The 26547-nt window shown below is 43.2% G+C and overlaps 2 protein-coding genes across 7 annotated transcripts in view; one reads left to right on the top strand and one right to left on the bottom strand.

Annotated features, from left to right (window-relative positions):
• Nucleotides 1–11586, top strand: part of n4bp3 (NEDD4 binding protein 3) — a 30135-nt gene extending 18549 nt beyond the window's left edge. For 3 of the 6 annotated variants that reach the window (XM_061787757.1, XM_061787762.1, XM_061787758.1), the window contains exons 2-10: nucleotides 425–696; nucleotides 788–950; nucleotides 2337–2549; nucleotides 4379–4500; nucleotides 4581–4776; nucleotides 6210–6302; nucleotides 6386–6631; nucleotides 6714–6969; nucleotides 9696–11586. In XM_061787757.1, coding sequence (XP_061643741.1) covers nucleotides 458–696; nucleotides 788–950; nucleotides 2337–2549; nucleotides 4379–4500; nucleotides 4581–4776; nucleotides 6210–6302; nucleotides 6386–6631; nucleotides 6714–6969; nucleotides 9696–10066 — 1899 coding nt within the window. In that variant the 5' untranslated portion in view covers nucleotides 425–457 and the 3' untranslated portion in view covers nucleotides 10067–11586. Of the gene's footprint in view, nucleotides 1–15; nucleotides 88–110; nucleotides 334–424; nucleotides 697–787; nucleotides 951–2336; nucleotides 2550–4378; nucleotides 4501–4580; nucleotides 4777–6209; nucleotides 6303–6385; nucleotides 6632–6713; nucleotides 6970–9634 lie in introns of those variants that run through there. The other 3 variants (XM_061787760.1, XM_061787759.1, XM_061787763.1) reach the window with 3 other exon arrangements.
• A 3324-nt stretch (nucleotides 11587–14910) lies between these two features.
• rmnd5b (required for meiotic nuclear division 5 homolog B) lies at nucleotides 14911–26298 on the bottom strand. The gene is made up of 10 exons (XM_061787764.1): nucleotides 25995–26298; nucleotides 22774–22958; nucleotides 22550–22692; nucleotides 21968–22105; nucleotides 21772–21872; nucleotides 19668–19834; nucleotides 17995–18160; nucleotides 17783–17885; nucleotides 17541–17695; nucleotides 14911–16441 (listed from the first exon to the last, which is right to left on the bottom strand). The coding sequence occupies exons 2-10, from the start codon at nucleotides 22910–22912 to the stop codon at nucleotides 16378–16380; spliced, it is 1176 nt and encodes a 391-aa protein (XP_061643748.1). The 5' UTR covers nucleotides 22913–22958; nucleotides 25995–26298; the 3' UTR covers nucleotides 14911–16377.
• Nucleotides 26299–26547: the final 249 nt, after the last annotated feature.

Here is a 26547-nt window from a genome sequence, read left to right as displayed (position 1 = left end):
CATGTACTGCATGTTAGATGCTGCCGGGAGAGCCAGACGCGAGCTCCTGTTGAGTAAAACCACTACTGAAACAACTGCGAGCATACAGTGGGTATTTTTGAATAGCTGTAGGATGTGTGTTCTTATTGCAAAAGTGTAATTGTCTCATGCGTTGTTCTCTGATGGGCGATGTGGATGGGCTTGTGTGTGCGTGCATGTGTTTAACCTCCAACTCGGCTCTGAGACAACTGCATGTACACTCACGAGGAGCACAGCTGATGACACCCAATCAGAGTAATAAAAAGAGGTAAAAGGTGGAGTGGAGCAAAAAGGATTGTGGGAAAATAAACCAAAGTGAGCATGTAGCATTTAAAATGTCAAGACATAAAGTGTAAATCTTTACACATTCATCTCAGGCAGTGATTTTTTTTCTTTCTCTTTTCAGGGCACCTTTCCTCCCCTGTGAGCCGTGTAACCAATGGCAGCCTCGGTCCAGACACTTCCTCGACCTAGTAAAAACTTCCAAAGCCCATTCCCAGCGCCGTCCTTTTCACCCCGCTACAACATGGGAAGTGTCGGCAGTCTGGTGGAGAGGCCCGACGTGTCTCCTACGAAAGTGAACCAGGCCGTTCCCCAGGTGAGGCCCAAACCGTCCAATGGCCTACTAAAAAAAGGTTTCACCCAGAGAGAGCTTCTCAACTACCTCAACATCCCCAGGTGGGTGACGCCAATCGGAGGAAGATGTCGTCATGGTACATTCCCAGGCTGTTATCACATTACATGGACTATGTATCGTGTTCCCCAACAGAAAAGAGCCCAAAGCCAACCAGAGGAGTGGCTCCAACAAGGACATCATCGCCTCTGTCGGCGCGCATAAGGAAGAAAACCTGTATGCTAAGGTCTTCCACAAAGATGGCACAGAGATTGATTTGACAAAGAACTCACTGCCAAGTGGGAGCAAGTATGAAAAGGTCAATGTTTATTCAAGTGCACTATTTAGTACCATCCTTAACTATCATACAAGAGTAAAAAAATTAACTGCTGTATGATTAAAAAAGAAAAGACAACTCACCCTTTAATGCTCCTGTTGCGCTAGTGCTGGGCAAAGTATGGCCCATGTGCCACCTATGGCCCGCTTTGACCTTCAGTCCGGCCCACCAAGCACTTACATGATCAAGAGTCTTGTAACGTTTGATGTGTTAACTTAGCATTTCTTTCCTAAAATCGGTTAATTGAAATGTATTTATTCAATTATTTCAGTATAAAATGGGTTAAATGATTTATTGTAAATGGTAAACAAAAAAAAGTAAAATAAACAATTTTACATGTGCTTTACACATTTTTATATAAATTGTAAATTCATCCATCCATTTTCTGAGCCGCTTCTCCTCACTAGGGTCGCGGGCGTGCTGGAGCCTATCCCAGCTGTCATCGGGCAGGAGACGGGGTACACCCTGAACTGGTTGCCAGCCAATCACAGGGCACATAGAGACAAACAACCATTCGCACTCACAGTCATGCCTACGGGCAATTTAGAGTCTCCAATTAATGCATGTTTTTGGGATGTGGGAGGAAACCGGAGTGCCCGGAGAAAACCTACGCAGGCACGGGGAGAACATGCAAACTCCACACAGGCGGGGACGGGGATTGAACCCCGCACCTCAGAACTGTGAGGCTGACGGTCTAACCAGTCGGCCACCGTGCCGCCTAAATTGTAAATTCAATACAATTTAAATATTTTATAAATCAAGCAATCAAACCGAGAACTTCATGTGTTATTTTATGATTACATACTTATCTACAAATGACCTGGCCCATGTGTACATTTTATGAATCAAATGTGACCATTGCCCACCAATATGTTACACTGTGGCTCAAACTGACCAATTTTAAAGTTCAAATCATATGATAAAGACAATTTCTTGTATGAAACTTGTTCTGCTTTGCGATTGATTAAAAATAGTTTCTCAAGACTTATGTCCATATCATAGCAGATAAATTATTGAAGCACCATGTAGAGGGTGATTTGGGAACGCATTCATGACTTCCAAGCAGTGAATGTGGATGTTTTATATTGACAAACAGCTAGTGGCTAACTGCCAAGATTGTGCTAAATGGATCAGTATCATATTTTTACCAGTCAAGATACATCCTTCGACATCCCGCAACCTGTCGGACGGCATCTGACACTCATTGAGCTTGGATTCGTTACTTGCAATAAAATCTAGCAAATTGGCGTTCAGTCAATCTATGCTGAGGATCTTCCGCCTCTGTTTCTTAATGTGATTTTGCGTTTTATAATCCAGCAATGACCAACGTGATTTCCGTAAGTGTCTTGACTTTTTTTTCCCCCCCAGGCTCACTTTAGGTCATCTGCCTTCATACCTGTCACTCCCAAAAACTTCAGTTCCATGCAGAACCTGTGTCCATCTTCCAAATCAGAGAACCAGGTGGACCACGGGCTATCTAATGGGCTGCACAAAGCCTACGCCCATGTCTCTAAAACTATGTCCAGTTCCTCTTCCTCATCGTCGCCCTCTCGTCACGGAGGGTCAATCACTGGTAACAAGGTACGCTGTGTGTTCCATTATCATTCACCAAACTTTTGCCTCATCCCAGTTTAGCGCCAGAAAGTGTGTTCATTTCACAAAATCTCTTTAAAAGCCAGGAAAACAAATCAGAGCTAGAACGGCTCTCAGTTGGGTGCAAATTTACTCCAAGGTTGAACCATTCAAAAATGTGTGGAAGTTTGTTTATTCATGTGATAGCAGCAGGTGACTTCCTGGTTCACAGAGGCTGATGGTAGATGACAGGACCATACCAGGGGAAAAAAACTTCAATTGAGACTGAAATAGCAGGAAGAAAAAAAGAAAATTGGTGAAACAATAGTTTACATTACAAACACTGTATTTGTGTTGGTTCATCCATTTCTTAGCTTGCAGGTGACTGACTTCCTGGTTCATGGAAGATGATGTTGGATGACTGGATATTACAAATCATCTCACTTCAGTCTGTGGCAGGCCGTGCATTTGGTACCTGGGCCTTCTGTGGGGTCTTACTCCACCTCTTCATACCACCACTCTCACGTCACAATTATGAAAACCATCAAAACTGTACAAAAACGCAATATCACAGCACGTAACTGTGCCACATACATAATATGGAGCAGTTCTCAATCATTCATTCATCTTCCGTTCCGCTTATCCTCACTAGGGTCGCGGGCGTGCTGGAGCCTATCCCAGCAATCTTCGGGCGAGAGGCGGGGTACACCCTGAACTGGTCGCCAGCCAATCGCAAGGCACATATAAACAAACAACCATTCGCGCACACATTCACACCTAATTTAGAGTCCTCAATCAACCTACCGTGCATGATTTTGGGATGTGGGAGGAAACCGGAGTGCCCAGAGAAAACCCACGCAGGCACTGCGAGAACAAGCAAACTCCACACAGGCGGGCCCGGGATTTGAACCCCGGTCCTCAGAACTGTGAGGCAGATGTGCTAACCAGTCGTTCACCATGCCGCCAGTTCTCAATCAATATTTATCTAATTACAAAAACGTAAAACATTAAATAAATCGTACTCATCAGATGTTGATTATTAAATAAGTTAATGTGTGCCGATTACTGCAAACATGTTTTTCTAGTCGAACTTGGTTGTAACAAGTTTTGCTCTGATCAACCACGCAGAAGATGGGAAAAAGCTGGTTGGTTAAAGAAACTGTCCGATTGCTACTATACAGTAGTTTAAGTTGCATTGGCCAGTACTACTGATGAGATTGACCTGGCAGCATATTGAGTCTGAAATCTGATTGGTCAATAAAATCTTAGCACCCACATATTGTACAAGTAGCAATTCACCATCAGCTCCACTAAACACTATGAAATATAGAAAACAGACTTTTGAGAATAAATTACCGGTAATACAATTTCATGGAACAAATATTAGAATTTAGGTAGGAAATGTAGGTCATTGCTTCTGTATTTAGGCCAGTAGAGAAGGCCTCGCTGGCCCAGATGGCCCCTTTCCTGACTTGTTATGCTATGTTAAAAAATGGATTGCGTTTTAGTTTCATGAGAGAAGAGGCAGAGTTAGGCGGTGTAAAGAAATTGGAGAAGCTTTGACCATGATTATGACTGAATTGATTGGTATGAAGCTGTAAATCTCTAAGGAGTTGCAGAAAAAACGGTAAAAATCTGAAATCCGCTTCGACGTCAACTTGACGATTAACTAGATCCTCGCTTGATTTTAATGGGTTCGGCCTTTGGCAAATGCATCACCCATCTATAAAGATTGTGAGTAATCCTGCTACTTTGGGGGAGAGGCCCTTGGCGGAGGTAATAATAAACTTTGTCGGTGTTTAGCATGGCATTTACACAAAATTTTTATTGCTGTGTAGGCTCCTTCTTCCATGCGCAAGACGAGCCAGGAGGATGACAACCTGTCGGACTCGGGCCATAACTCCATGAGCAGTCTGCCGCCGTATCGCCCCTCCTTTCGCCCAAACCTGGCTCACATCAGGTCTGTGTTACTGCCTAGCCTTCAATAAAATCTGTTATCATAATCACTGCTTGAAAAATACTTTTCGATGGCCTCTCCAGCGCATCTATGGGCCACATCAATACTATCGGCTCCCTGGACCGCACCTCTATTAGCGCCAAAGCAGTTGGGTCAGGAGGCGGAGCCTTAGGGGAAACGCCATGTCGGAGCATGGCAACCCTCAGCCGCCTGGTGCCATATGGAGGGGAGGCTCCACCTCCTTATGACTGGACCCTCTCCGTGTCTGTAGAGGAAGTGGTTAGTACAATAGAAAAGAATAGAATGGCATTTAAAAATAAGAAAAACTATGCTTTTACAGCAGCATACAATAACAATATCAAAGAATCAAAAGGTTAAAGAATATACCCATATATGTACGTGTAGGAAACATCAATCAATGACACTAACCAGAATGAGTCCCTGAATAATAAATATTAAGATAATTGGGATGGAAATATGAATAGATAGGAATAGAATGATGAACATGAATATCTGGAGGATAAATGTCTGGAGGATAAAATATACGTGTCAATAAATATCCATCCATCTATCCCAGCAATCTTTGGGCGAGAGGCGGGGCACACCCTGAACTGGTCGCCAGCCAATCGCAGGGCACATACAAACAAACAACCATTTGCACTCACATTCACACCTACGGGGAATTTAGAGTCTTCAATTAACCTACCATGCATGTTTTTGGGATGTGGGAGGAAACCGGAGTACCCGGAGAAAACCGGCACAGGCACGCGGAGAACATGCAAACTCCACACAGGTGGGGCTTGAACCCTGGTCCTCAGAACTGTGAGGCAGACGCTCTAACCAGTCGTCTACCGTGTCGCCTGTCAATAAAGTCTTCTGTAAATGCAAGCAGTTCAGCTTCAAATAAAATGAACAACAAATAACGTACAGACAGAATATATAACAAAAACAAAATCAGCAAGAACAGGCAGCCGCACTTAACGAACTTTTGCTCTGTTCATTTTATTTCCTGTTTGAAAGTGAGCTTCAGATATGCTGCTCTAGTGTAGTGGGAAAAAAATGGAGCAACAAAAGTCATGTAATGCCCTCGCATGTAGGTAAGGAGAGCCTTAGTCCAGTTTATCAAATGTGACAAACAGTCAAAACACACAAATCAAACTGAGAACACTTGCAAGTAGCTGCTGTAGGACAAAACTCACGCCTGGACACTCCCACTCAACTAAAACCATCCATCCATCCATCCATTTTCTGAGCCGCTTCTCCTCACTAGGGTCGCGGGCGTGCTGGAGCCTATCCCAGCTGTCATCGGGCAGGAGGCAGGGTACACCCTGAACTGGTTGCCAGCCAATCGCAGGGCACATAGAAACAAACAACCATTCGCACTCACAGTCATGCCTACGGGCAATTTAGAGTCTCCAATTAATGCATGTTTTTGTGCAACACTCCTGTGTGGAGTGTTGCACATTCTTCCTAAAACATACTTCTTTGGTTGCCCGAATTCTATTGCCCACAGATATGAGTGTGAATGGTTGTTTGTCTATATGTGCCCTACATTTGGCTGGCAATCCGTCACAGGTGTACCCTGCCGTTAACCCAATGAGGACAAGCCATATAGCAAATGGATAGATGGATGGAGGGATGATATATAGCATTCAACATATGTTTATGCCATGTAGATCCATGTCCAAGCTCATAACATGACCTCCTCCAAGGTGCGGGATCTGGAGGAGCGGCTGGTGGAGAAAGAACACGAGCTGAAGCAGATGAGAAGAAACCTGGATGAGAGCGAGGGCGCCATCGCTCAGGTGAGTTCTCTCCTCTGGCTCATCAACGGATGTCGTGCGTCATGTTTGATGCCTTACCTCACTCACGTGCTTGCTCTGTGTAGGTGTTTGAAGGCAAACAGCGTCTGTGGGAAAACGAGGTGGAGGAGCTGAAGCGCCTCTACGCTGCCAAGCTCCGGCAGGTTTCCCAGCATGCCCAGCGATCCCAGCATGGTTTCCAGGTGCAGCTCTACAAGGTCCAGCAGGAGAAGAGCCGACTGCAAGAAGAGCTTGAGGGGCTTAAAAGAAGCCAGGAGGGCGGAATCAAGGAGAAGCCAACTAGTCCGACCCTAGAGGAGACACAATGGGAGGTGGGCTACCCACTCACTTTGATGTAATTACAGAGGAGTTATGTGAATTCCAGTATTGTTTGTCCTCATTTATATCTTGAAGGTTTGCCAGAAGTCTGGAGAGATCTCCTTGCTCAAGCAGCAGTTTCGAGACTCTCAGGCTGAGGTGACCCACAAGCTGAGCGAGATCTTCCAGCTCAAGACGCAGCTCCGGGAGACCCGCCTGGAGCTGCGCAACAGGGACAGCCAGGTAGATGCGCTGAAGCTCATCTTGCATGGTTCCCAGCGTCACAGAAGACCCTCTCAGAGCACCAGCGACCACGGGAAAGGAGATGAGAGCGTTTCGACTGGGGCAACAGGTAGCGTTTTCTGATAAAATATAGACACATTGAATAATCTTTAAAAATTCTGTATGGGAATTGGCGTGAATAGATGGGATTTTAAAGGAATCAACTGGTAATTTGCTCAGGAAAATATGGAGTTGGTCTCCCCGCCCTTTGATTTTGGAGTGTCTGTGGGAATTTCTAACATCTCTGTTCTAGTTGATGGTAAATGTGGTTGATTGGTTAAATCAGGCTTCTCTGCAAGTTCTTCCACACCAAACCCATCTAATCATGCCTGCATGGACATTGTTTTGTACAGAAGAACAGGAAAAAGTCCTTCTCCAAACTGTTCCCACGGTTGTCAAATACTTAATGAGTAGGGGCCACTGAGGGTTCTCGTCCAACCCTCAATTGATAGAGAAGTGTGTCTCAATACCATCCATCCCTCCATTTTCTACTGCTTATCTGAGGTCGGGTCGCGGGGGCAGTAGCTTTAGCAGGGATGCCCAGACTTTCCTCTCCCCAGCCACTTCATCCAGCTGTTCCAAGGGGATCCCGAGGCATTCCCAGGCCAGACGAAAGACGTAGCCTCTCCAGCGTGTCCTGGGTCGTCCCCGGGGTCTCCTCCCGGTGGGACGTGCCCGGAACACCTCATCAGGGAGGCATCCGGGAGAGATCCGAATCACATGCCCCAGCGACCTCATCTGGCTCCTCTCGATGTGGAGGAGCAGCGGCTCTACTCTGAGATCCTCCCGGATGACCGAGCTTCTCACCCTATCTCTAAGGGAGAACCCGGACACCATGTGGAGGAAACTCATTTCGGCCGCTTGTATCCGGGATCTTGTTCTTTCGGTCAAGACCCACAGCTCGTGACCGTAGGTGAGGGTAGGAACGTAGATCAACCGGTAAATTGAGAGCTTCGCCTTTCGGCTTAGCTCCTTCTTTACCACAACGGACCGATACAAAGTCTGCATCACTGCAGACGCTGCACCGATCCGCCTGTCGATCTCCCGTTCCATTCTTCCCTCACTCGTGAACAAGACCCCAAAATACTCTAATTCCTCCACTTGGGGCAGGATCTCATCCCCGACCTGGATAGGGCACGCCATCCTTTTCCGACTGAGGACCATGGTCTCAGATTTGGAGGTGCTGATTCTCATCCCAGCCGTTTCACACTCGGCTGCGAACTGCGCCAGTGAGAGTTGGAGATCACGGCTTGATGAAGCCAACAGAACCACATCATCTCCAAAAAGCAGAGATGCAATACTGAGGCCACCAAACCGGACCCCCTCTACACCTCGGCTGCGCCTTGAAATTCTGTCCATAAAAGTTATGAACAGAATCGGTGACAAAGGGCAGCCTTGGCGGAGTCCAACCCCCACCGGGAACGAGTCAGACTTACTGCCGGATATGCGGACCAAAAAGGCCCGATAGGACTCCTAATTCAGCTTGACGGCATCCCTCACCGTTGGTGTACACCGACCACCTTACGGCACAGCTCTGGTCGGCCGCCTCAGCAATGGAGGCACAGAACATGGTCCACTCGGACTCGATGTTCCCCGCCTCCCCCAGAACGTGAGCAAAGTTCTGTTGGAGGTGGGAGTTGAAACTCCTTCTGACAGGGGATTCTGCCAGACGTTCCCAGCAGACCCTCACAATACGTTTGGGCCTGCCACGTCGGACCGGCATCTTCCCCCACCATCGGAGCCAACTCACCACCAGGTGGTGATCAGTTGACAGCTCCGCCCCTCTCTTCACCTGAGTGTCCAAGACATGCGGCCGCAAGTCCGATGACACAACCACAAAGTCGATCATCGAACTGCGACCTAGGGTGTCCTGGTGCCAAGTGCACGTGTGGACACCCTTATGCTTGAACTTGGTGTTCGTTATGGACAATCCGTGATGAGCACAGAAGTCCAATAACAGAACACCGCTCGGGTTCTGATCGGGGGGGCCGTTCCTCCCAATCACGCCCTTGGTGCGTAGGCACAAACAACAGTCAGGACCCGTCCCACCACCCGAAGGCGGAGGGAGGCTACCCTCTCTCTGAATGTACAGGCGCCGAGCCGGGGGGGCAATAAGTATACCCCCACCTGCTCGGCGCCTCTCACCATGGGCAACTCCAGAGTGGAAGAGAGTCCAAACCCTCTAGAGAGGACTGGTATCAGAGCCCAAGCTGTGTGTGGAGGCGAGTCCGACTATATCTAGTCGGAACTTCTCGACCTCACACACCAGGTCGGGCTCCTTCCCTGCCAGAGCGGTGACATTCCACGTCCCTATAGCCAGCTTCTGTAGCCGGGGATCGGATCGCCAAAGTCCCTCCCTTCGGCCACCGCCCAGCTCGCACTGCACCCGACCCCTATGGCCCCTCCCGGAGGTGGTGAGCCCATGGGAAGGGGGACCCATATGTGTGCAGGCCTGACCACCAGGTGCTCGCCTTCGAGCCCCACCTCCAGGCCTGGCTCCAAGAGGGGGGCCCCGGTGACCCACGTCCGGGCAAGGGAAACCTGCGTCCATTGTTTGTCATCATCATAAGGGGTCTTGTGTTTGGTCCCTCACCTAGGACCTGTTTGCCATGGGTGACCCTGCCAGTGTCTCAATACTTTTTTCCATATAGTGTCTTTGAGGCATAATGATGATCATAGATCACTTGGTTATTTTGAGACAAAAAATGAGGTTATTACCTTATTACTGTCAGCAGGTCAGAAGCAGACAGCTCCACTGGATTGAAGATGAAGCATGTGACCATCTTTTGCTTTTAGGAGGGTCTGTAGGCCCGACAGAAGAGCGTCTGCGCGCCGAGCTACTACTGGAGCGGCGCCAGAGTGAGGCTCAGGCCGCGGCTTTCGAGGAGGAGAGGCAGACATGGCAGACAGAGAAGGACAAGGTCATCCGCTACCAGAAAGAGCTGCAGGCCAGCTATTTAGAGATGTGCCACCACAACGCAGAGCTGGAGAGGGAGGTGCAGCAGTTGAGAGCCGGCCAAGAGAAAGGAGAAGGAGGAGGAGGGGGGAGCAGAGACGGGACTTTGGAAAGAGAAGAGCAAGAGCTGAGGAGCAAAATGGTAAAACAAGAGGACAGTCCACCCTGTGGTTTGCCATGGATTGACAGAATGGAATCCTCTGAAATTTGAACATGACGATGATGAGGCAGGCTGTGAGCAAAAGTTAGAATAGGAAAACTTTTAGATTCAAGTTATATTACGTGGCAACCATGATTGTACAATTCCAATGAAGCGGAGACGTTGTGTAAAATGTAAATAAAAACAGAATACAATCATTTGCAAATCCTTTTCAAAATATTGTATATTCAATTGAATACACAGCAAAGACAAGATCCATCCATCCATCCATTTTCAACACCGCCATGCTGTTGTAACATGTGGGTTGGCATTGTCTGATTGAAATAAGCAGGAACGTCCCTGAAAAAGACGTTTCTTGGATGGCAGCATATGTTATGTGTTTTTTGAGAATTCCTCAACTTTCCCAGTCTTTTGTTGCCCCTATCTGAGCTTTTTGGGAATGTGGTGCAAACATCAAATTAAAAATAAAAGAATATTTGCAACAACAAAAAAATAATAATAATCCATCCATCCATTTTCTGAACCGCTTATCCTGAAGCGGGTCGCGGAAGTGCTGGAGCCTATCCCAGCTAACGTTAATAATGATAATGTTTATTTGTTTGAACATTAAATATCTTGTCTTTGTAGTGTATTCAATTGAATATAGGTTGAAAATAATTTGCAAATCATTGTATTCTGTTTTTATTTATTTTGTACACAGTGTCCCAACTTGATTAGAATGGGGGTTTCTTCTCACCAATCTAAGATCTTCTTCCATGAGGTGCTAACCTCCGCCAATTCTCAACAATCCACATTGAATCAGCAACACACTGCACACTACCTTTTTAGATACCTGTGTACCTCCTTCATATGTTCTGGGATTTTGTCATTACAATTCATGCATTATCCACTATAAATATAAGGAAATTGTGGATATGAGTACTATACTTCTGGCATGATATTGCTCCATATACTCTTTGGGAGAGGTAAAACTTTGACATTAAAAAAAGGAAAAATACTGAATATTTCTACTTTTAAATCACAGCCTTTCTATTTTGTTGATTGGAACGAAACAGTCTGAAACAACAGAAGACAGAATTATAATCCTGCAGTATACAGTAAGTCTTCCTAAATGTGAATCTGTACATAAACAAATGATTGTTGTGAGAAATGTTGTTGTTATTCTACCTTTGTTGTACAGTTTTGACAATAACCAAAGGATTTTCAAGGGATTTAGTTAGGGCCTGAAAAGCTTTTCCGGATTCAGGGAGAAAAGCTGCATGCTGAGGTTCGGTATCAACAAGAACTGATGTTTGGTGCCAAGATTTAATACTTTTTTTTGTGAAAACAGCCACTACGTATTAAACAGATTATGTTGAAAGTGTATTTTATTTCTCAGTTTCATGCCCGATTGATATATTTTGTAAATAACTGGATTGTCTTTCACATCACTGTACTCCAAGCACACCATTGATATTTCTTTCTATTTATGACACTGCCCTGCTTAATGATATGATTTGTTGTACTCTTCTGAACAAAAATCCAGTGCATGATGAACTATATTTTTTACACATAAAAGCATTCAAAAGCCAGTTGTTATTTGAACTGAATAAAACTGAATTTTGGCGTAAAAAAAAAATCCAAAAAGTTAAGAGGCTTTTCTGATTAGTGTGGTCTGGACTGGAGTGAGCAGAAATCAAAACGCTTGGACTGCACCCGAGGATCCAGACGTCTGCCACTCCTTCGGAGGGCTTAAAAACCAGCACAAAGCGTGCCAATAAAAGGCGAGGAAAAGCATTTTATTGCAGAATGAACAAAAGCGCAGCAGAGGCTTTTGGAACTAATGTGGCTTTTAGAGGTTTAGCCTTGGACCCTTATCTCGGCCTCTCCCGCCTTCACAGTGAGTCTCCTGCAAGGGGAGGGGGGCGGGGGTGGCTTGACTGAGATGGATCCCTGTTAAAAAAACAAAAAATCTATGATAGAGTAAGAATTGTTTCACAGACTGAAAAATGGCATTATGTAGAAGGATGCAGGATGTAATGTGAATAGCAGAAACTGACTCACCAGGTCCCTCCCTCGACATTTAAAAAATATTATATAAACTGTGCTTAATATAACTGCAGAGCTCAGGAGATGTGGAGTGATTTGCTGAAGTGGGATGAGAGGAGAGGACATTCTTCACTCTGTAGGAGGCAAGCACCACTAAGGGCTACTCATCAGATGTACTGCAATGATTTCAAAGCTTGAATATTTAATGTAGAAAATGTTCGTCATTTTAATTGAATCACGTAACTTGAGAGACAATGTTTAAGACTGCAGGGGGTCTTCAGTTTATAAAGGTCCATACGACATCACATTTCAAAGTAACGCAGTGCTCTCTTTTATGCGGCAGCTTAAGAATACGTTGTCATGCTCAGGGGCCCCCAAATGTCTGTCTAAAAACTGATTCATCAAGTTTTCTTTAATTTAAAGCAATTATTGCTTGTTGTGCCTTAAGGCTTACTCTATCTTGATCATTTCAATTGCACCCCCCCTCCCCCTGCCACTTTCTTGTGCAATGCACTATTCCATCTTACTTCTTGCTTTGTGAAGAAAATGAAGCAGAGTTATGTATTTCTCAGTGAAGCCGAGGAGGGGAAAGGAAACAAAGAGGTTTTGTCAAAACTACTAAAGGTTTCAACCTTATTCACAGTGACACTGAATGTGCGTAACATCAGCCAGAGTCAGACTCTCTTGCCAGTTGCGATAGGGCTCCTATCAGTGTCAGCCAAGAAGGATGCAGTCAAGGTAACGTGGCGAGAGACACAAGTGTCGCTTTTCATCACAAAGCTGCATGAGTGCTCCAAAAGGTAAACAAAATGTTAATGTTCTTAATTACAGTAAAAGTGTTGTTGTTTGATAATAATCCTCAAGAATGACTTAAGATGTTATCTAGCTCAGGAAATAGAATAATTTTCTCAAATTCACACAGTTGACGATAGAATAAAATAAGTCCTTTGTTTAACCAGGTAAGGCAATTGAGAACAATTTCTCATTTACAATGGCAACCTGGAGTCAATTTAGGGTTCAGTGTTTCACCCAAGGACGCTCTGACAGTGCGAAAATCAGAGCCGGGATCCGAATGGCTGACCTTTGTCTTGGGCCTCCAAATGAAGTACTCCCCTGCCACAGTATAGTGTTTTTCAATTTGATTGTATTATATCGACGGCACAGACACATTTAGTGTAATCCTGACATATCTTGTTTTGTGTAAATTCACAATTTCAGACAAATTTAGGTTAGGTCGCCAATGGAGGAAGGGAACACCTTGGTGTACCGAGGACCACCTGTCATGACCTCAGGATAAACAGCACCAGTGTCACCTAGTGGACATGAAGAACATCCTTACCATTCAGATCTTCAACTACCGGTATATGAAAAGACTGGAGGAGGAAAAAAAAAAACATACATCCATCCATCCATTTTCCGTACAGCTTATCCTCACTAGGGTCGCGGGCGTGCTGGAGCCCATCCCAGCTGACTCTGGGAGAGAGGCGGGGTACACCCTGAACTGGTCGCCAGCCAATCACAGGGCTCATACGAACAAACAACCATTTGCAATACGGGCAATTTAGAGTCTTCAATGAATCTACCATCCATGTTTTTGGAATGTGGGAGGAAACCCACGGGGAAAACATGCAAAGTCCACACAGTAGAGGTCCCCCAGAACAGATGTGCTATCACCGTGCCGCCCAGGAAAAAAAAAAACATAACCCATAAAACGTATACTTACCTTTAATATTGAACCCCATTTGTGCCCTATATTACAGACGTTTACAGGAACGTCATTCAAAAATCTATTCACATAACAGTCATCTACCATTACAGACTTGAGGCTCTTGTGTAGTGCAACTGAAGGTTTTGTGACTTTTCTTAGAATTAAATATACAATATGTAACAAGGCTGTCGAGTTCCATGATTCTTTCTATAAAATGTAATAACAGTCATCAGTCATCTTAAGGAATAAGGTAGTCAAGTTCCACAATTTTTTTTTTATGTAATAAGAAATCGAAATGGATTGATAATCATAAAATGGAGTTATGGATGAAGGCCATCAAGTTCCATAACATTTTGTTATTATTTTACTAATAAAATGTAATAATAAAGTCATTTTATGGAACAAAGCTGTTGAGTTCCACGGTAATTTGTTATACAATTTAGCCATAGAAGAAAATGCAACATCACTGTTTCCTAATAATAGTTATGCAACAAAGTGGTCGAGTTCCACAAGTTTCTTCTAATATTTAATTACAAAAAAAATTAAATCATCTTCGATGTAAACGTGACAGCCGTATTTTAAAAATTTTTGCATTTCAAGTTTAAACATGGCGGCACGGTGGAGGACTGGTTAGAGCGTCAGCCTCACAGTTCTGAAGACCCGGGTTCAATCCCCGGCCCCGCCTGTGTGGAGTTTGCATGTTCTCCCCGTGCCTGCGTGGGTTTTCTCCGGGCACTCCGGTTTCCTCCCACATCCCAAAAACATGCATTAATTGGAGACTCTAAATTGCCCGTAGGCATGACTGTGAGTGCGAATGGTTGTTTGTTTCTCTGTGCTCTGCGATTGGCTGGCAACCAGTTCAGGGTGTACCCCCCCTCCTGCCCGATGACAGCTGGGATAGGCTCCAGCACGCCCGCGACCCTAGTGAGGAGAAGCGGCTCAGAAAATGGATGGATGGATGGATGGAAGTTTAAACATTGTTTTGTATTCTGTGCAATTTATAAATTCATAGGGAACAAAATTATCAATTGTTCGTGACCCAATTTATTAGAATTCTAGACATTTTAGAATGTTCAAATGCTTTCAGGGATTTATTTCTATGACTGATGCTTTCTGATCATTCTGGTCTCACTGTAATTATACACTTTGCCAACTGACCTGGAGTATAAAGTTTTATTTATGATGCCAATATATGAAACATGTCAGGTTAAATATTTACAATAAACTCACATCACACACAGAAAAGCAGGAAATGCAGACAGAGAGTGCTGGGAATTACCCTGAAGGGACACTCTTATGAGGCAATGAATATTTCTCAACCAAAACAAATCCTCTGAAGCTCCACACACATGCACACGCAATGAAAATAAAACATCTGCTTTGATCCATTGCAAATAACATCCCGATATGCATCATGTAATACTGAATATACTGTATATCAGTGTGAGAGCTATGCTGGTTGCTTGCAGAGCTAATAAGCCTCACCAATGTGATCACTACTTCCAGGACACAGGGAGCATGCATCCAGATTAATGCCTTGGAGCATTGTGTGAGCGTCCCAAAGATCTGTAAATTCTGATTCTGTTCATAAACACTACCTGTGTGCTGTGAGTATGAGCCCTGAGGAAACATGTTTTTTATGATGATTCTATTGCAATTCTGTCTTAAAAGAAAACCAAATCTATGCAGCAGAGGCTTTTTCTATGAATATAATAAACAGCGGCCACAATAATGAGTGGACATCCCTGCCCACGATGAGTAAAGCTGAATCACGAGCCTCCGGGCAGAGCACACGGCGACCGTCACACCACTTCATACCTCCAAGTCACACGGTGTGCCAGCATTAGGATACACAGAGCGTTGGCGAGCTGTTAGTCGTGTTGCACTCGTGTCGATAACACGTTCACTTGGCTATTTTACATCAGGCTGTTGCGATGAAGAACAGAGAATACATTTCACAGTAGCGTATATTTCCTTGGTGTTGTGTTTGTTACATACATAAATGGAACAAGACAAATGGCTTCTATCAGGAGGAGAATCTTGCTGGTGCAGTTTATCACATGGGGGGGAAGCTGTTCCATCACCGATGAGAGAATCCGATCAAAGTGATGCTTGAGGCAAAAGTCTCAGTAAATAAATAATAGGTGACTTAAGTTCTACTGCACATATGATCTAAAAGGTGTTCTCAAGAAAGATGTTTGTCAGCCACTTGACAGTCCATTTTGCCCACAATGCATCCATCCACAATCATTCATTTAACCACTTTGCCCCCCAAAAAAGAAGAAACAGAAGCTGACTCAAAAAGGCCCAAAGAACAAACACTATAAATAATAATAATTATCACAATATTTCAGTTGCAAAGTTCGAATGAATGATTCTTAGTCAGTGGCGCTTCTTTGTGAGGACATTCTCATACAACTCCTCGTTTCACTGCATGTCACAGTGGGACCCTGGATTCTACAGGGTGGCCAAAGGTGTCCCATTAGCACAGAGATCAAACCTTAATGCTTACAAGAACGGGTCGTGAGCCAGGGAAAGAGGAGGCGGGCCGCACCAAATGGTTCTGGAAATGCAAGGCGCTCCAGGGAACGTCATCCTCTCTCCCACACAGGAGGAGTTTGCGCTATCAAAAGTAGATCTGCTTGGCGTGTGAGGGATTCTGCTCCATGGGGCAGTACGGGCATTTCAACCTGACGAGACACAAATACACAGTAAGGATGTGAGGAGGACAAAATGGATATACACAGTCAATACAGCCCTGTCAGAATGTCAGGTTTTTGAGAAAACACACAGGGCCAGGTAACTTTGAAATCACCATTTAAAAACAGCATTTTCAGTTCACTTAGGTTATATTTGTCTGATAATTACATTTGTTTGATGATCTTAAACATTAACGTTGGGAAACTATGCAAAAATATAAGAATTTGAGAAGGGGGCAAATACTTTTCCACGGCACTGTAGAGCACATAAAGACGACACGCAACATTCTCAAAATCATTGAGTGTGAGCAAAGTAAGATGCTGATAATGATAAGAATACTTTTTACCATCAACATTATCCTTTTTTACGACATTCACATAAGACTAATTAAAGCTAAAACCAGCAGCAAATGGGCCCTCGCACCCCCTTTTTCATGGCAAAGCCTCAAAATGATAAAATTTTACTTCCATGCTCCGCCCTAATCAGAGGTCGAAAGCAAAAAAGAAAATTAAAAGATGGGGAAAAAAAGACAAACTGTCTGGGATTCCTTCTTCTGACTCGAGCTCATTTGGGTGAATTCTCAACTGGGAGTTTGTCAACATACGAGCCCTGGAATTCGCCCAAACATGTTGCTACAAACCAAAATGACTGACATCCTGTTCAATTTCACGTCCACTGAATTTCATGGAGATCAGTCAAACTCATGTCAGGGGGTTTCTCCAGGTGGCACTACTGAGAGAGTTTCATGGTGGTCATGTTTAGGGCTCTAAAATACATTTATTCTTACCAAGTGGCCCCCAAAAAGAAAAGAAAATAATAGTGATTCCAAGATAATATAATGAACAATGAGAGTTTTAATCATTTGTTTTTTTTCTTCTTTTGAAGTAATTTCTTCAGTAATTTGGACCTAGACAAATTTTTACATTGAAATAAAACTTAAATGACAAAATTGAGTAATAGTAGATAAATACTTGGGAAGGTGTATAAGATCCAAATTGGTGGAGGACCATTTAACTCTAAATGGTTCGATCCTGTATAAATACGATGAAAATGTTTCACACAAAATACATCACAGGGGTGTTCACTTACTTCCCAGCGTTGGTCAGTTTGTTGAGAGCGTCTCTTGAGATGACATGGCCACAGATTAGCTTCATGGGCGGGTTGCTCTCTGAAGTTTGCTGTCTGAGGATGGGGCAAGCGAACACAGAGTGGTACCAGCACTTCTTGCCGAGGTCAATTTCAATCTGTAGAGGAGAGAGGTGGGATCGACATTAGCAGAGGACTGAGACGAAATGGGGAAATGAGACATTGGGACGGAGAATAAAACTCACGGGCAGCTCGTCTTTGTGCGTCCAGACGCCGCTGCATTGCCGCTGTTCGATCACCTGCTTGATGTTCATCAGCACAGGCAAAGCCATGCAGCCTGAAGCAAAGCTGGGAGAGTAAAGCATCACGGATTTCGTCACTTTACACCGCCTCATATAAAACACATGAAAATTTTAACATTTTACTTAATTACCATCGAATGACACAGAGGACTCACCTAACACTAAGAGGAGATTCTACAGAGAGACCAAGTAAAGCGCAGGCGTCTCTGGTGAAGATATTACAAATCTCTGCCCACTGATTGGTTTCCAGCAAACTACGGTATGGAGAGTTCTCAATACCGTGACGCAGGTACACCAGGCTGCCCATTAGGATCTGAATATCTGCAAGTACAACACAAAGGAGAGAGCTGAAACAAACACAATTTACAAGCTTCAGTATTTAAGTGCTTTCCATTCAGTTTTACAGTGAACACCTGTTCATCACGGGGGATATGTTCCAGACGCACCCGCAACAGGTACAATTATTGCAATAGAGAGAAAATATTAAAATCAGTTTTTGATAGTTTGAAACCCTCAACACACTTTGAGCAGATTTGAAGACATTTTCTAACACATTGTAAACATTTCAACACACAAAAACTGCAAGCATAAATTTAAAAAATACTGTACATGTTATACTGTCTGTGTGTTAGATATGTGTCTTTGAGAGGCAGAGCCTGGATGGGTGGCGTGTGACATCAGTGAGTCTGCGTATGCGCGTGTCTGGGTGTTGAATTTGGCTGACAGAGATCATTGTGTCTGTGTTTTGATGTTCTTCTACCATTCAATAAAAGGCTTAAAAGTGCATCGGCAACTATGGTTCTCGTTGCCCACATGCGAGGGCTTATACAGCAAGTACATATATTGTAAAAAAAATAACATAAAAAAGATTGTTCTGAACTGCAGATTTAGGCTATTCTGACAAATAGAAAATCTCCACCAAAAATGTGCGATATAAGAGCGGGCACGCACAATGAACCGATTTAGGAATCTGCAGAAAAACTGACTTGCCTACTTGCAATTTTTTTCTGTAGAACCTCACTAAAACTAGCTCATGAAAAAGATGAATCCGTTAGCAACTATTCACATATTTTCTTTGTGGTTTCTGTCACTCCGTGAACAGCCGACCAAACACTGTGCTCCTTCTCAGGCGGAGTAGCTAGGATCGACCACCACGTGTGAACAACAGCGTGAAGGAAAATTCCAGAGACAGGCAGGCGAGGCTCTTTGTGGGGTTGACACCATAGAAAGCAGAATGGTAAACCTCGCAAGATGATGCAGAGAAAGGTGCGGATCGCTATTGGCAATGGTGGAAGTCAGCAGCCTATCAGCTGGTAAAATCTAGCTGTACAATTTATGGTACAATAAGTGCCAAACTAAGGAAAGAAATGTTTGAAGAATTTGGATTAAAAAAAACATGACCGCCCCTCGCTCGAAGATAGCTGGGATAGGCTCCAGCAAGCCCGCGACCCTAGTGAGGATAAGCGGTAGGGAAAATGGATGGATGGATGGATGGATGGATGACTCAAAAATATAAATAATAAGGAAGTAGTAATTGGGATTTTTATGTTGCGAAGCAGCGACAAACTCTCCAGGGTCCTTGCATTTCCAGTGCATTTCTTTCAAATTAAAATATGAAAGTTATTTACTTTTAAACTTTATGTTGTTAATGTTGCTAAGATGGCTTTGGAATGACATTTAAGTGTTTTGGCTTGGTCCCTAAACCCCACGAACAGCAAGGGTTCACTGTATTTACTATAACATAAATCACGATCAGAAAGTTTGACTGTTCTGAAAAAAAGAAAAAGGACGACATCAAAAGTTCATCATCTTTCACTGCACTTCTTACCTCGCTGGTGCTGCGAGGCAAAGGGCTGGAAGTGCCTGGCATACTTGAGTGCCTCCATCTGGTTACTAATGCCACCACTAAGCAGGCTGATGAAATACAAGCGGTGCAATTTAAACTCTAAACTGCTGTTGAGGTCCAGAAGACGCTGGCGATTTGTCACTGCCCACCTAAGGTAAAGCAAAATAAAAGTTAGGGTTCAACAATGTACACAGCTCACTTTGCAGTGTGCAGAATGTGGTATTATTCTTCAATTCAATACAGTACTGAGCAGCCAGTTAAGACAGTTTGTTACGGCAAAATCGCAATATGGTCCATTAAAGTTTCTTTGGATGTCATCACATTTTTCCTTTTTGCCATAACTGACACTCTTCTGCAGTGGCGTCACAAAAAAAAAACTAATGAGTCAATTCTTTTGAAGCTTGCGAAAATTCACCAAAATTGCTGAAGTCTCATGTGACATCATGCATGATAACTTATTTTTCTGGGACTTTAGAAGCAGATATGTCATGTTTCCAAGTTTTATGCGGTTACAAGCAGTGCCAAATTAACTGAGAATAGAATTGTAGGTAGTAAAAGTGGAATGAAAAGAAAAACGGTAAAAAAAAGATAATTTAATTTTTTAACCATTTCTTTCCCATTATTATTTATTTCCTAGTGTTTTTCTATACAAATCATTTACAGTAATTATCACCCTACTTGCACAGCGGTTATCACATCCATCCCACAGTCATTTTGTGTGGTGTTTGCTAGTTCTCCCCGTGCTTGTGTGTTTTTTTTACTCACACATTTCAAAAACATGCATGTTACTGTTAGGTTCATTGAAATCTTTAATTGATCATCAGTGTGCCTTGTTCCAGCGGACCCGTGAACCTAATGATGACAATTAATATAGAAAATGGATGGAAGCCTTTACTACTGCATTAGTATAGGTGAGTGATTGCGAACAAAATGCTCCACCAGACTGGGGTTAAGTCAGCGTCATAGGAACAGAATTCAGTTGTAAACAGAGCACCTTGCATATGTTAGATTTTTGCTAACACGGTGTATTTCCTGTAGGTTTGAATCAGCGATTGACACTCTCACACCTACAAACTTGTTGCAAAAAAATATTTGACCCTGGTGTTCTTATTGGGAACCAACATTCTGAAGTGCCACCTATTGTTTTATTAAACCACAAACAACATGGTGCAACTGTCAAGTAAAAAGCAGATTGCCCTGGCTCCATCGGCATAGAATACAAAAACAGTAAACGGCCAAAAAGAAAGGACAGACCGTGGGATAAAGTCCCACAAACAATTCCTTGGGGATAATAGAGGCATTTTTATTATCTTGTCACCAGATTTCAAGATGGTGATCCCGCATCCTTGGCAAATTTTCCAGCGAGCATCCGTAAATATTTAAGAGGCTGCTAGCAATGATAGCCCCATTTATTGACTGCGTAAACACAAACTTTCATGCATGTGTTTTGGTGCCAGAAAAGATTCTCCATAACGCTTTGCTTTTAGCACCAGGTACACATGAAATTGTTAATATAGTGACAGATTGGGTCTCACTTGGTACCCAAAAACTTTTTGTGGTGAAAGATCACGTTATATAACCTGGCCTTTTGATCGGCCGTAAACGTCTGTGTTGGAATTTTGGAAGTTGGAATCGCAGCCAAAGTTGTTGGCAGATAGTTGGTAACCAATGAAAACAAATTGCATAACCCCACACACTGTGAGGCACAAGTGAATTGTTAATTGCCGTTCTGTCGCGTCGCTCGGTGTGTGGCTGGCTTAAGTTCCATCTATCCATCCATTTTCTGAGCCGCTTCTCCTCACTAGGGTCGTGGGTGTGCTGGAGCCTATCCCAGCTATCATCGGGCAGGAGGCGGGGTACACCCTGAACTGGTTGCCAGCCAATCGCCAGGCACATACAAACAAACTCCACACAGGCGGGGCCGGGGATTGAACCCCGGTCCTCAGAACTGTGAGGCTGACGCTCTAACCAGTCATCCACCGTGCCGCGCTGGCTTAAGTTGTATCGACAAAATGAGCAGAAAGCTCAGACATCTCCACAAAAGGTACCAGATGATGAATGTGTAATCACATTACAGCCAACATACTCGAGTGCTGGCCTCAGGTTCTGCATCCTCAGAGCTTCAAGGATCCTGTTGAGTTCCAGGAAAGGCTGCTTCATGCTCATATCTATAACTACGCCGGACTCCTACAAAACAAAGCACTTTTGAGTTATGAAATGGCTGCTCATGTGGAGCACACACATGCATATCCAATAAAAATGATGGAGGTTTGATTCTTTACCTGACAAAGATCTTCTGCTACACTGAGCATGCCTTGTCTGTACAGGTGTTCCACTATGGTTTCACTCAGGTGTTTTTGTCTCTCCGGAGTGTCCCACACAGTCTCTGCGACCACCGCACTGATCTCTGCATCAAAGTTCTGTCAAGACAGATAACACACGTCAGGTGACTACTCGTCACTTTAAACCGCATTCACTCCTTGAAGTCTCGGCGCCCTTTGCACAATGGTCATTGCACTGGACTATTGGAATATTAGTCATTCGAACTGCTCTAAGTGCTAGAGGACTCTGCATCTTTTTGCACAATTGTAAAAAAATAAAATAATGTATCGGCATTACCAGCTTACCAGATAACTAGCAACCCTTTACTGCTCAGTGACTGTTTTTTTTTTTTTTTTTGTCAATGTCTTTATGTCTCAAAAGTGTTCTCTGTCAATAGACTGTGTGTCGTCGTACTAGAGTGGCTCCAACTACCGGAGACAAATTCCTTGTTTTTTTTTGGACATACTTGGGAAATAAAGATGATTCTGTTTCTGAGGTATCTGTGCAGTCTTTATTAGCATATTCAATCGCTGTTTTTTTACCCTGTCAATGGCTTTGCCCACTTTGGACACGCTGCCGTGAATGTCCTTATGTCGAGAGGCCAGCATCTGCACAGTCTCTTTGATATTCTTACAACACTGAGCCATAGTCTGAGAGAGGACCGATAGATCTCCATCTTGGACTCCTGCAAAAGATAAAAAGTCATTAATGACAAGGGGGGGAAAAAAGACCAATATTTATTCAATGGAAGTTCAGTTTTCCTTACCAAATGCAACCAGCTGTCCTCGTATCTCACAGACGCTGCGCAGGAGCTCGTCCAGCCTCTCCTCAGACTGATGTCCGTACATGACGAAGCGATGGAGGACTTTCTCCAGCTCCCGCTCCACACACGCACACTGTTCCATGGTTCACACGGGACACACACGCACTCACACTTGCGCTCCCAAAACACTAATTAGGAGAAAAACAATTGTGAAAATAAATTTTACATCCATTTCACCCTTACTTTTTGTTGTAGATGCATACGTTTTCATTCCAGCTACATCGACATTTGTTCAAGTAAACCTCCGTCCATTGATTTTCTATAACAATTTTTTTTTAATCGGGGTCGCAGATGAGTTGGAGCCTATCTCAGTTGACTTGGGCTGAGAACAGGTATACACTCTGGACGGGTCACCAGCCAATTGAATGACACATGTAGACAACCAACCATTCGCACTCACATTCAATATATGGACAATTTTGAGTCTTCAGTCATCCAAACATGCATTTCTTTGGAATGGATGAAGCCCAAGCATGGGGAGAACATGCAAATGCTACAGAGAAAAGCCAGACGTGAGTAAAATAAACTTGCAGTCTTGGCTGCCAAAATCATATTTGTTTCCTTTTGGTTAGTCTGACCTGTATGTATCAATTGTCTAAACCAGGAGAGTGGTTTAGACAATGGCACATCGCATGGGTCAGCATGTGAAGGTAAAGGTAAAATTAAATACTGTGGAGATTAAAGATTATGTAATATTCTTTTAAGAAGGAGCAACTATACAGAAAAAAGCAGGGTACTGTACACAGTTGTTGTTCCAAGAATACAGCTGTAAGCTTCCCTTGTATACCTGTGTTAGTCACACCCCATTATCTTCACTAAATATGGACTCCCGGTATATATGCGGTCTCTCTGACTTCCAGAAGTTTTGTTTCACAGGAAGATGATCTTGTCTGATTTAATCATCCTCCGATTCAATCTAACAGGAACTATCACGTTCAGGATCAGACATACTCAACAGTCTAATCAGTCATTAGTCAGTATTAAGCAAGTCATAAATGTAAGACTTACAGTTATGCAATAATGTAGATAAAGTAATTTAGGTTTGTAGACATTTTCCACTAAAAGCCCCAAAACATTTAACCCTTCTAAAAATCATCAATTATCAAATCACTCAACAACTATTTTGATAATGGATTAATTGTTTAGCGCCATTGTTTAACATAAAATTGTCCAAATCATCTGATTTCAGCCTATCAACAGTAACTACTCTCTTGAATGTTGTAGTCCTCCATGGAAGCAGACTTGTGTTTGATCACAATAAGACATTTGCTTTTACCGTGGAAAACAATAATCAACCTATTTTCTGACATGTTACGGACCAAACCATTAACTGAATCATAAGCAATTGATGGAAAAAATTATTGTTTAATCTATTATGAAAATAATAATTATTTGCAGCCATGATATGAATAACCTGTAACTGACATGTAGTTGAACCTGAAGCAGCCTCAGAAGTGTATTTCAACTAGTAGCGTAACAGTGTTGTAATCAAGAAGTAGCTCTGTTTAAAAAACGTTGGGGAGCACAACACTACTCCCCGTCGTGTGATATTCCTTAAATGTTCTTCATTTGGTTTTATTTAATCATTAAACTATCAAACAAGAATAAGGTTAATAAATAGCATGTGGGAAAAAAATATTTTGCAATTAAACTTTAATGTAAAATTTATTTTTACCCGATTATTCGATCAATCGCTGGAATAATCGATAGAATAATATATTCTAAAAATATTCCATAGCGGCAGTCTTACCAAGGACATATAAGTGCTTCACATTCATTATAATATGGATGTTTTTTCTAAGATGACTTAAAGAAAAACTGAAATTAACCGATATATAAAACGGTTCTACTATCCATCCATTTTCTGAGCCGCTACTCCTCACTAGTGCTGGAGCCTATCCCAGCTATCATCGGGCAGGAGGCGGGATACACCCTGAACTGGTTGCCAGCCAATCAAACAAACAAACTCACATTCAAACAAACAACCATTCGCACTCACATTCACACCTACGGGTAATTTAGAGTTGTCAATTAACCTACCATGTATGTTTTTGGGATGTGGGAGGAAACCGGAGTGCCTGGAGAAAACCCACACAGGCACAGGGAGAACATGCAAACTCCACACAGGCGGGGCCGGGGATTTAACCCCGCTCCTCAGAACTGTGAGGCCACCGTGCCACCACGGTTCTACTACTGCTATTTTTATTTAAAAGAAAAACTTTAAACAAAGCTCCTGACTACAATTGTTATATTTAATTTTAAACAGATTGTGTTTCATTAACAAAACTGCGTGGAACAGGTTGACATAAAACATTAATCGCAATGATAATTGAATTTTAACTATTTCTTGTGGTATATAGTTCGAAGTGAAAACTTGCATCAAAGTCTTGACATTGAAAGTTAAGTAGCTCGACCAGGTTATGAATTAACAGACACACTAATATATATATATATATATATATATATATATATATATATATATATATATATATATATATATATAATTATTTTTTTTTTTTTTTACTGGTATACAATGAGGTTTGAACACGAGAAAGAAACGGGCAATCTAAAGTGATGCTGTTTAGACGAAATACTGCAGTCTACGCTAAGGGACACTGTCTATCTGCCTGCGGCCTTGTGTTTACTACTGGCAAAAAACCTAGACATTGAAATCATCGGGTACTACATGAAATGGCAGAACGTGGTAATCGGCGTTCTTAGCCTTTTATTATTAGGACTGCGTCCCGGTGTGACCTATTGTTTTGAGTGCAGGCTAAACACAGTTGTTACACAAAGCTAGCCGACGTTCTTGTAAGCTATATTTCGATTAAGTTGCTTTGTACATCAAGTGTGACGTGACAACAGTTGGCTTAATGCCTTCCCAAAAATATACGTCTTTCACTGCGAAAGAGTGCATAGGAACGTCGTAAGAAAAATGGTAGTAGTAGTAATAATAATAATAAAGCGTATACAAACAGTATCAAAGCTAGTCAGCTAACAGCTAATTTCGGTTAGCCGGCAGGTAAGTGACTTGACAAGGCCTAAATTGTCTCGGGAGGGAATGGCAACGTAGCCACAATTATCTGCTAGTCATTTATCCAACTGTAGGCGAATGTAAAACCGTGACTGGATATTAGTACACGTTTGAAACGAAACCAACTTACCTATCTGGATTAGTTAGCAAACATTAGCGTTAGCCACTTGTCTGCAGTTGGTAGCAGTCCGAATGCGGATGTTCCTGGGTCGCATCATCAGTTCACGCGATCACTTCACAGTAAAAGTCTTGGACGTGCCACTTTTCAAATCCAACAACGTTGCTGCGTTCACGTTAACCTGCATGCAAATGGGAGCTATTCCACTAATGATATGACTTTACTACTCTAGAAAGTAGTTTGTATTTGTTATGTGGGTCATTCTTGGCCTTTTCCAGCACCTCTGTGATCTTAGTGAGGATAAGCGGTTCAGATAATGGATGGTTGGATAGAAATCCATCCATCTTTCGTTCCCCTTATCCTCACTAGGCTCGGGGGCGTGTTGGAGCCGATCCCAGCCATCTTCGGGCGAGAGGCAGGGTACACCCTGAACTGGTTGCCAGCAGGGCACATAGAAACAAACAACCATTCGCACTCACATTCACACCTACGGGCAATTTAGAGTCTTCAATTAACCGACCACGCATGTTTTGGGGATGTGGGAGGAAACCAGAGTGCCCGGAGA

This window comes from Phyllopteryx taeniolatus, chromosome 10 (assembly GCF_024500385.1).
Source record: "Phyllopteryx taeniolatus isolate TA_2022b chromosome 10, UOR_Ptae_1.2, whole genome shotgun sequence".
Lineage (NCBI taxonomy): Eukaryota > Metazoa > Chordata > Actinopteri > Syngnathiformes > Syngnathidae > Phyllopteryx > Phyllopteryx taeniolatus.
This window is presented reverse-complemented; position numbering and strand designations above follow the sequence as displayed.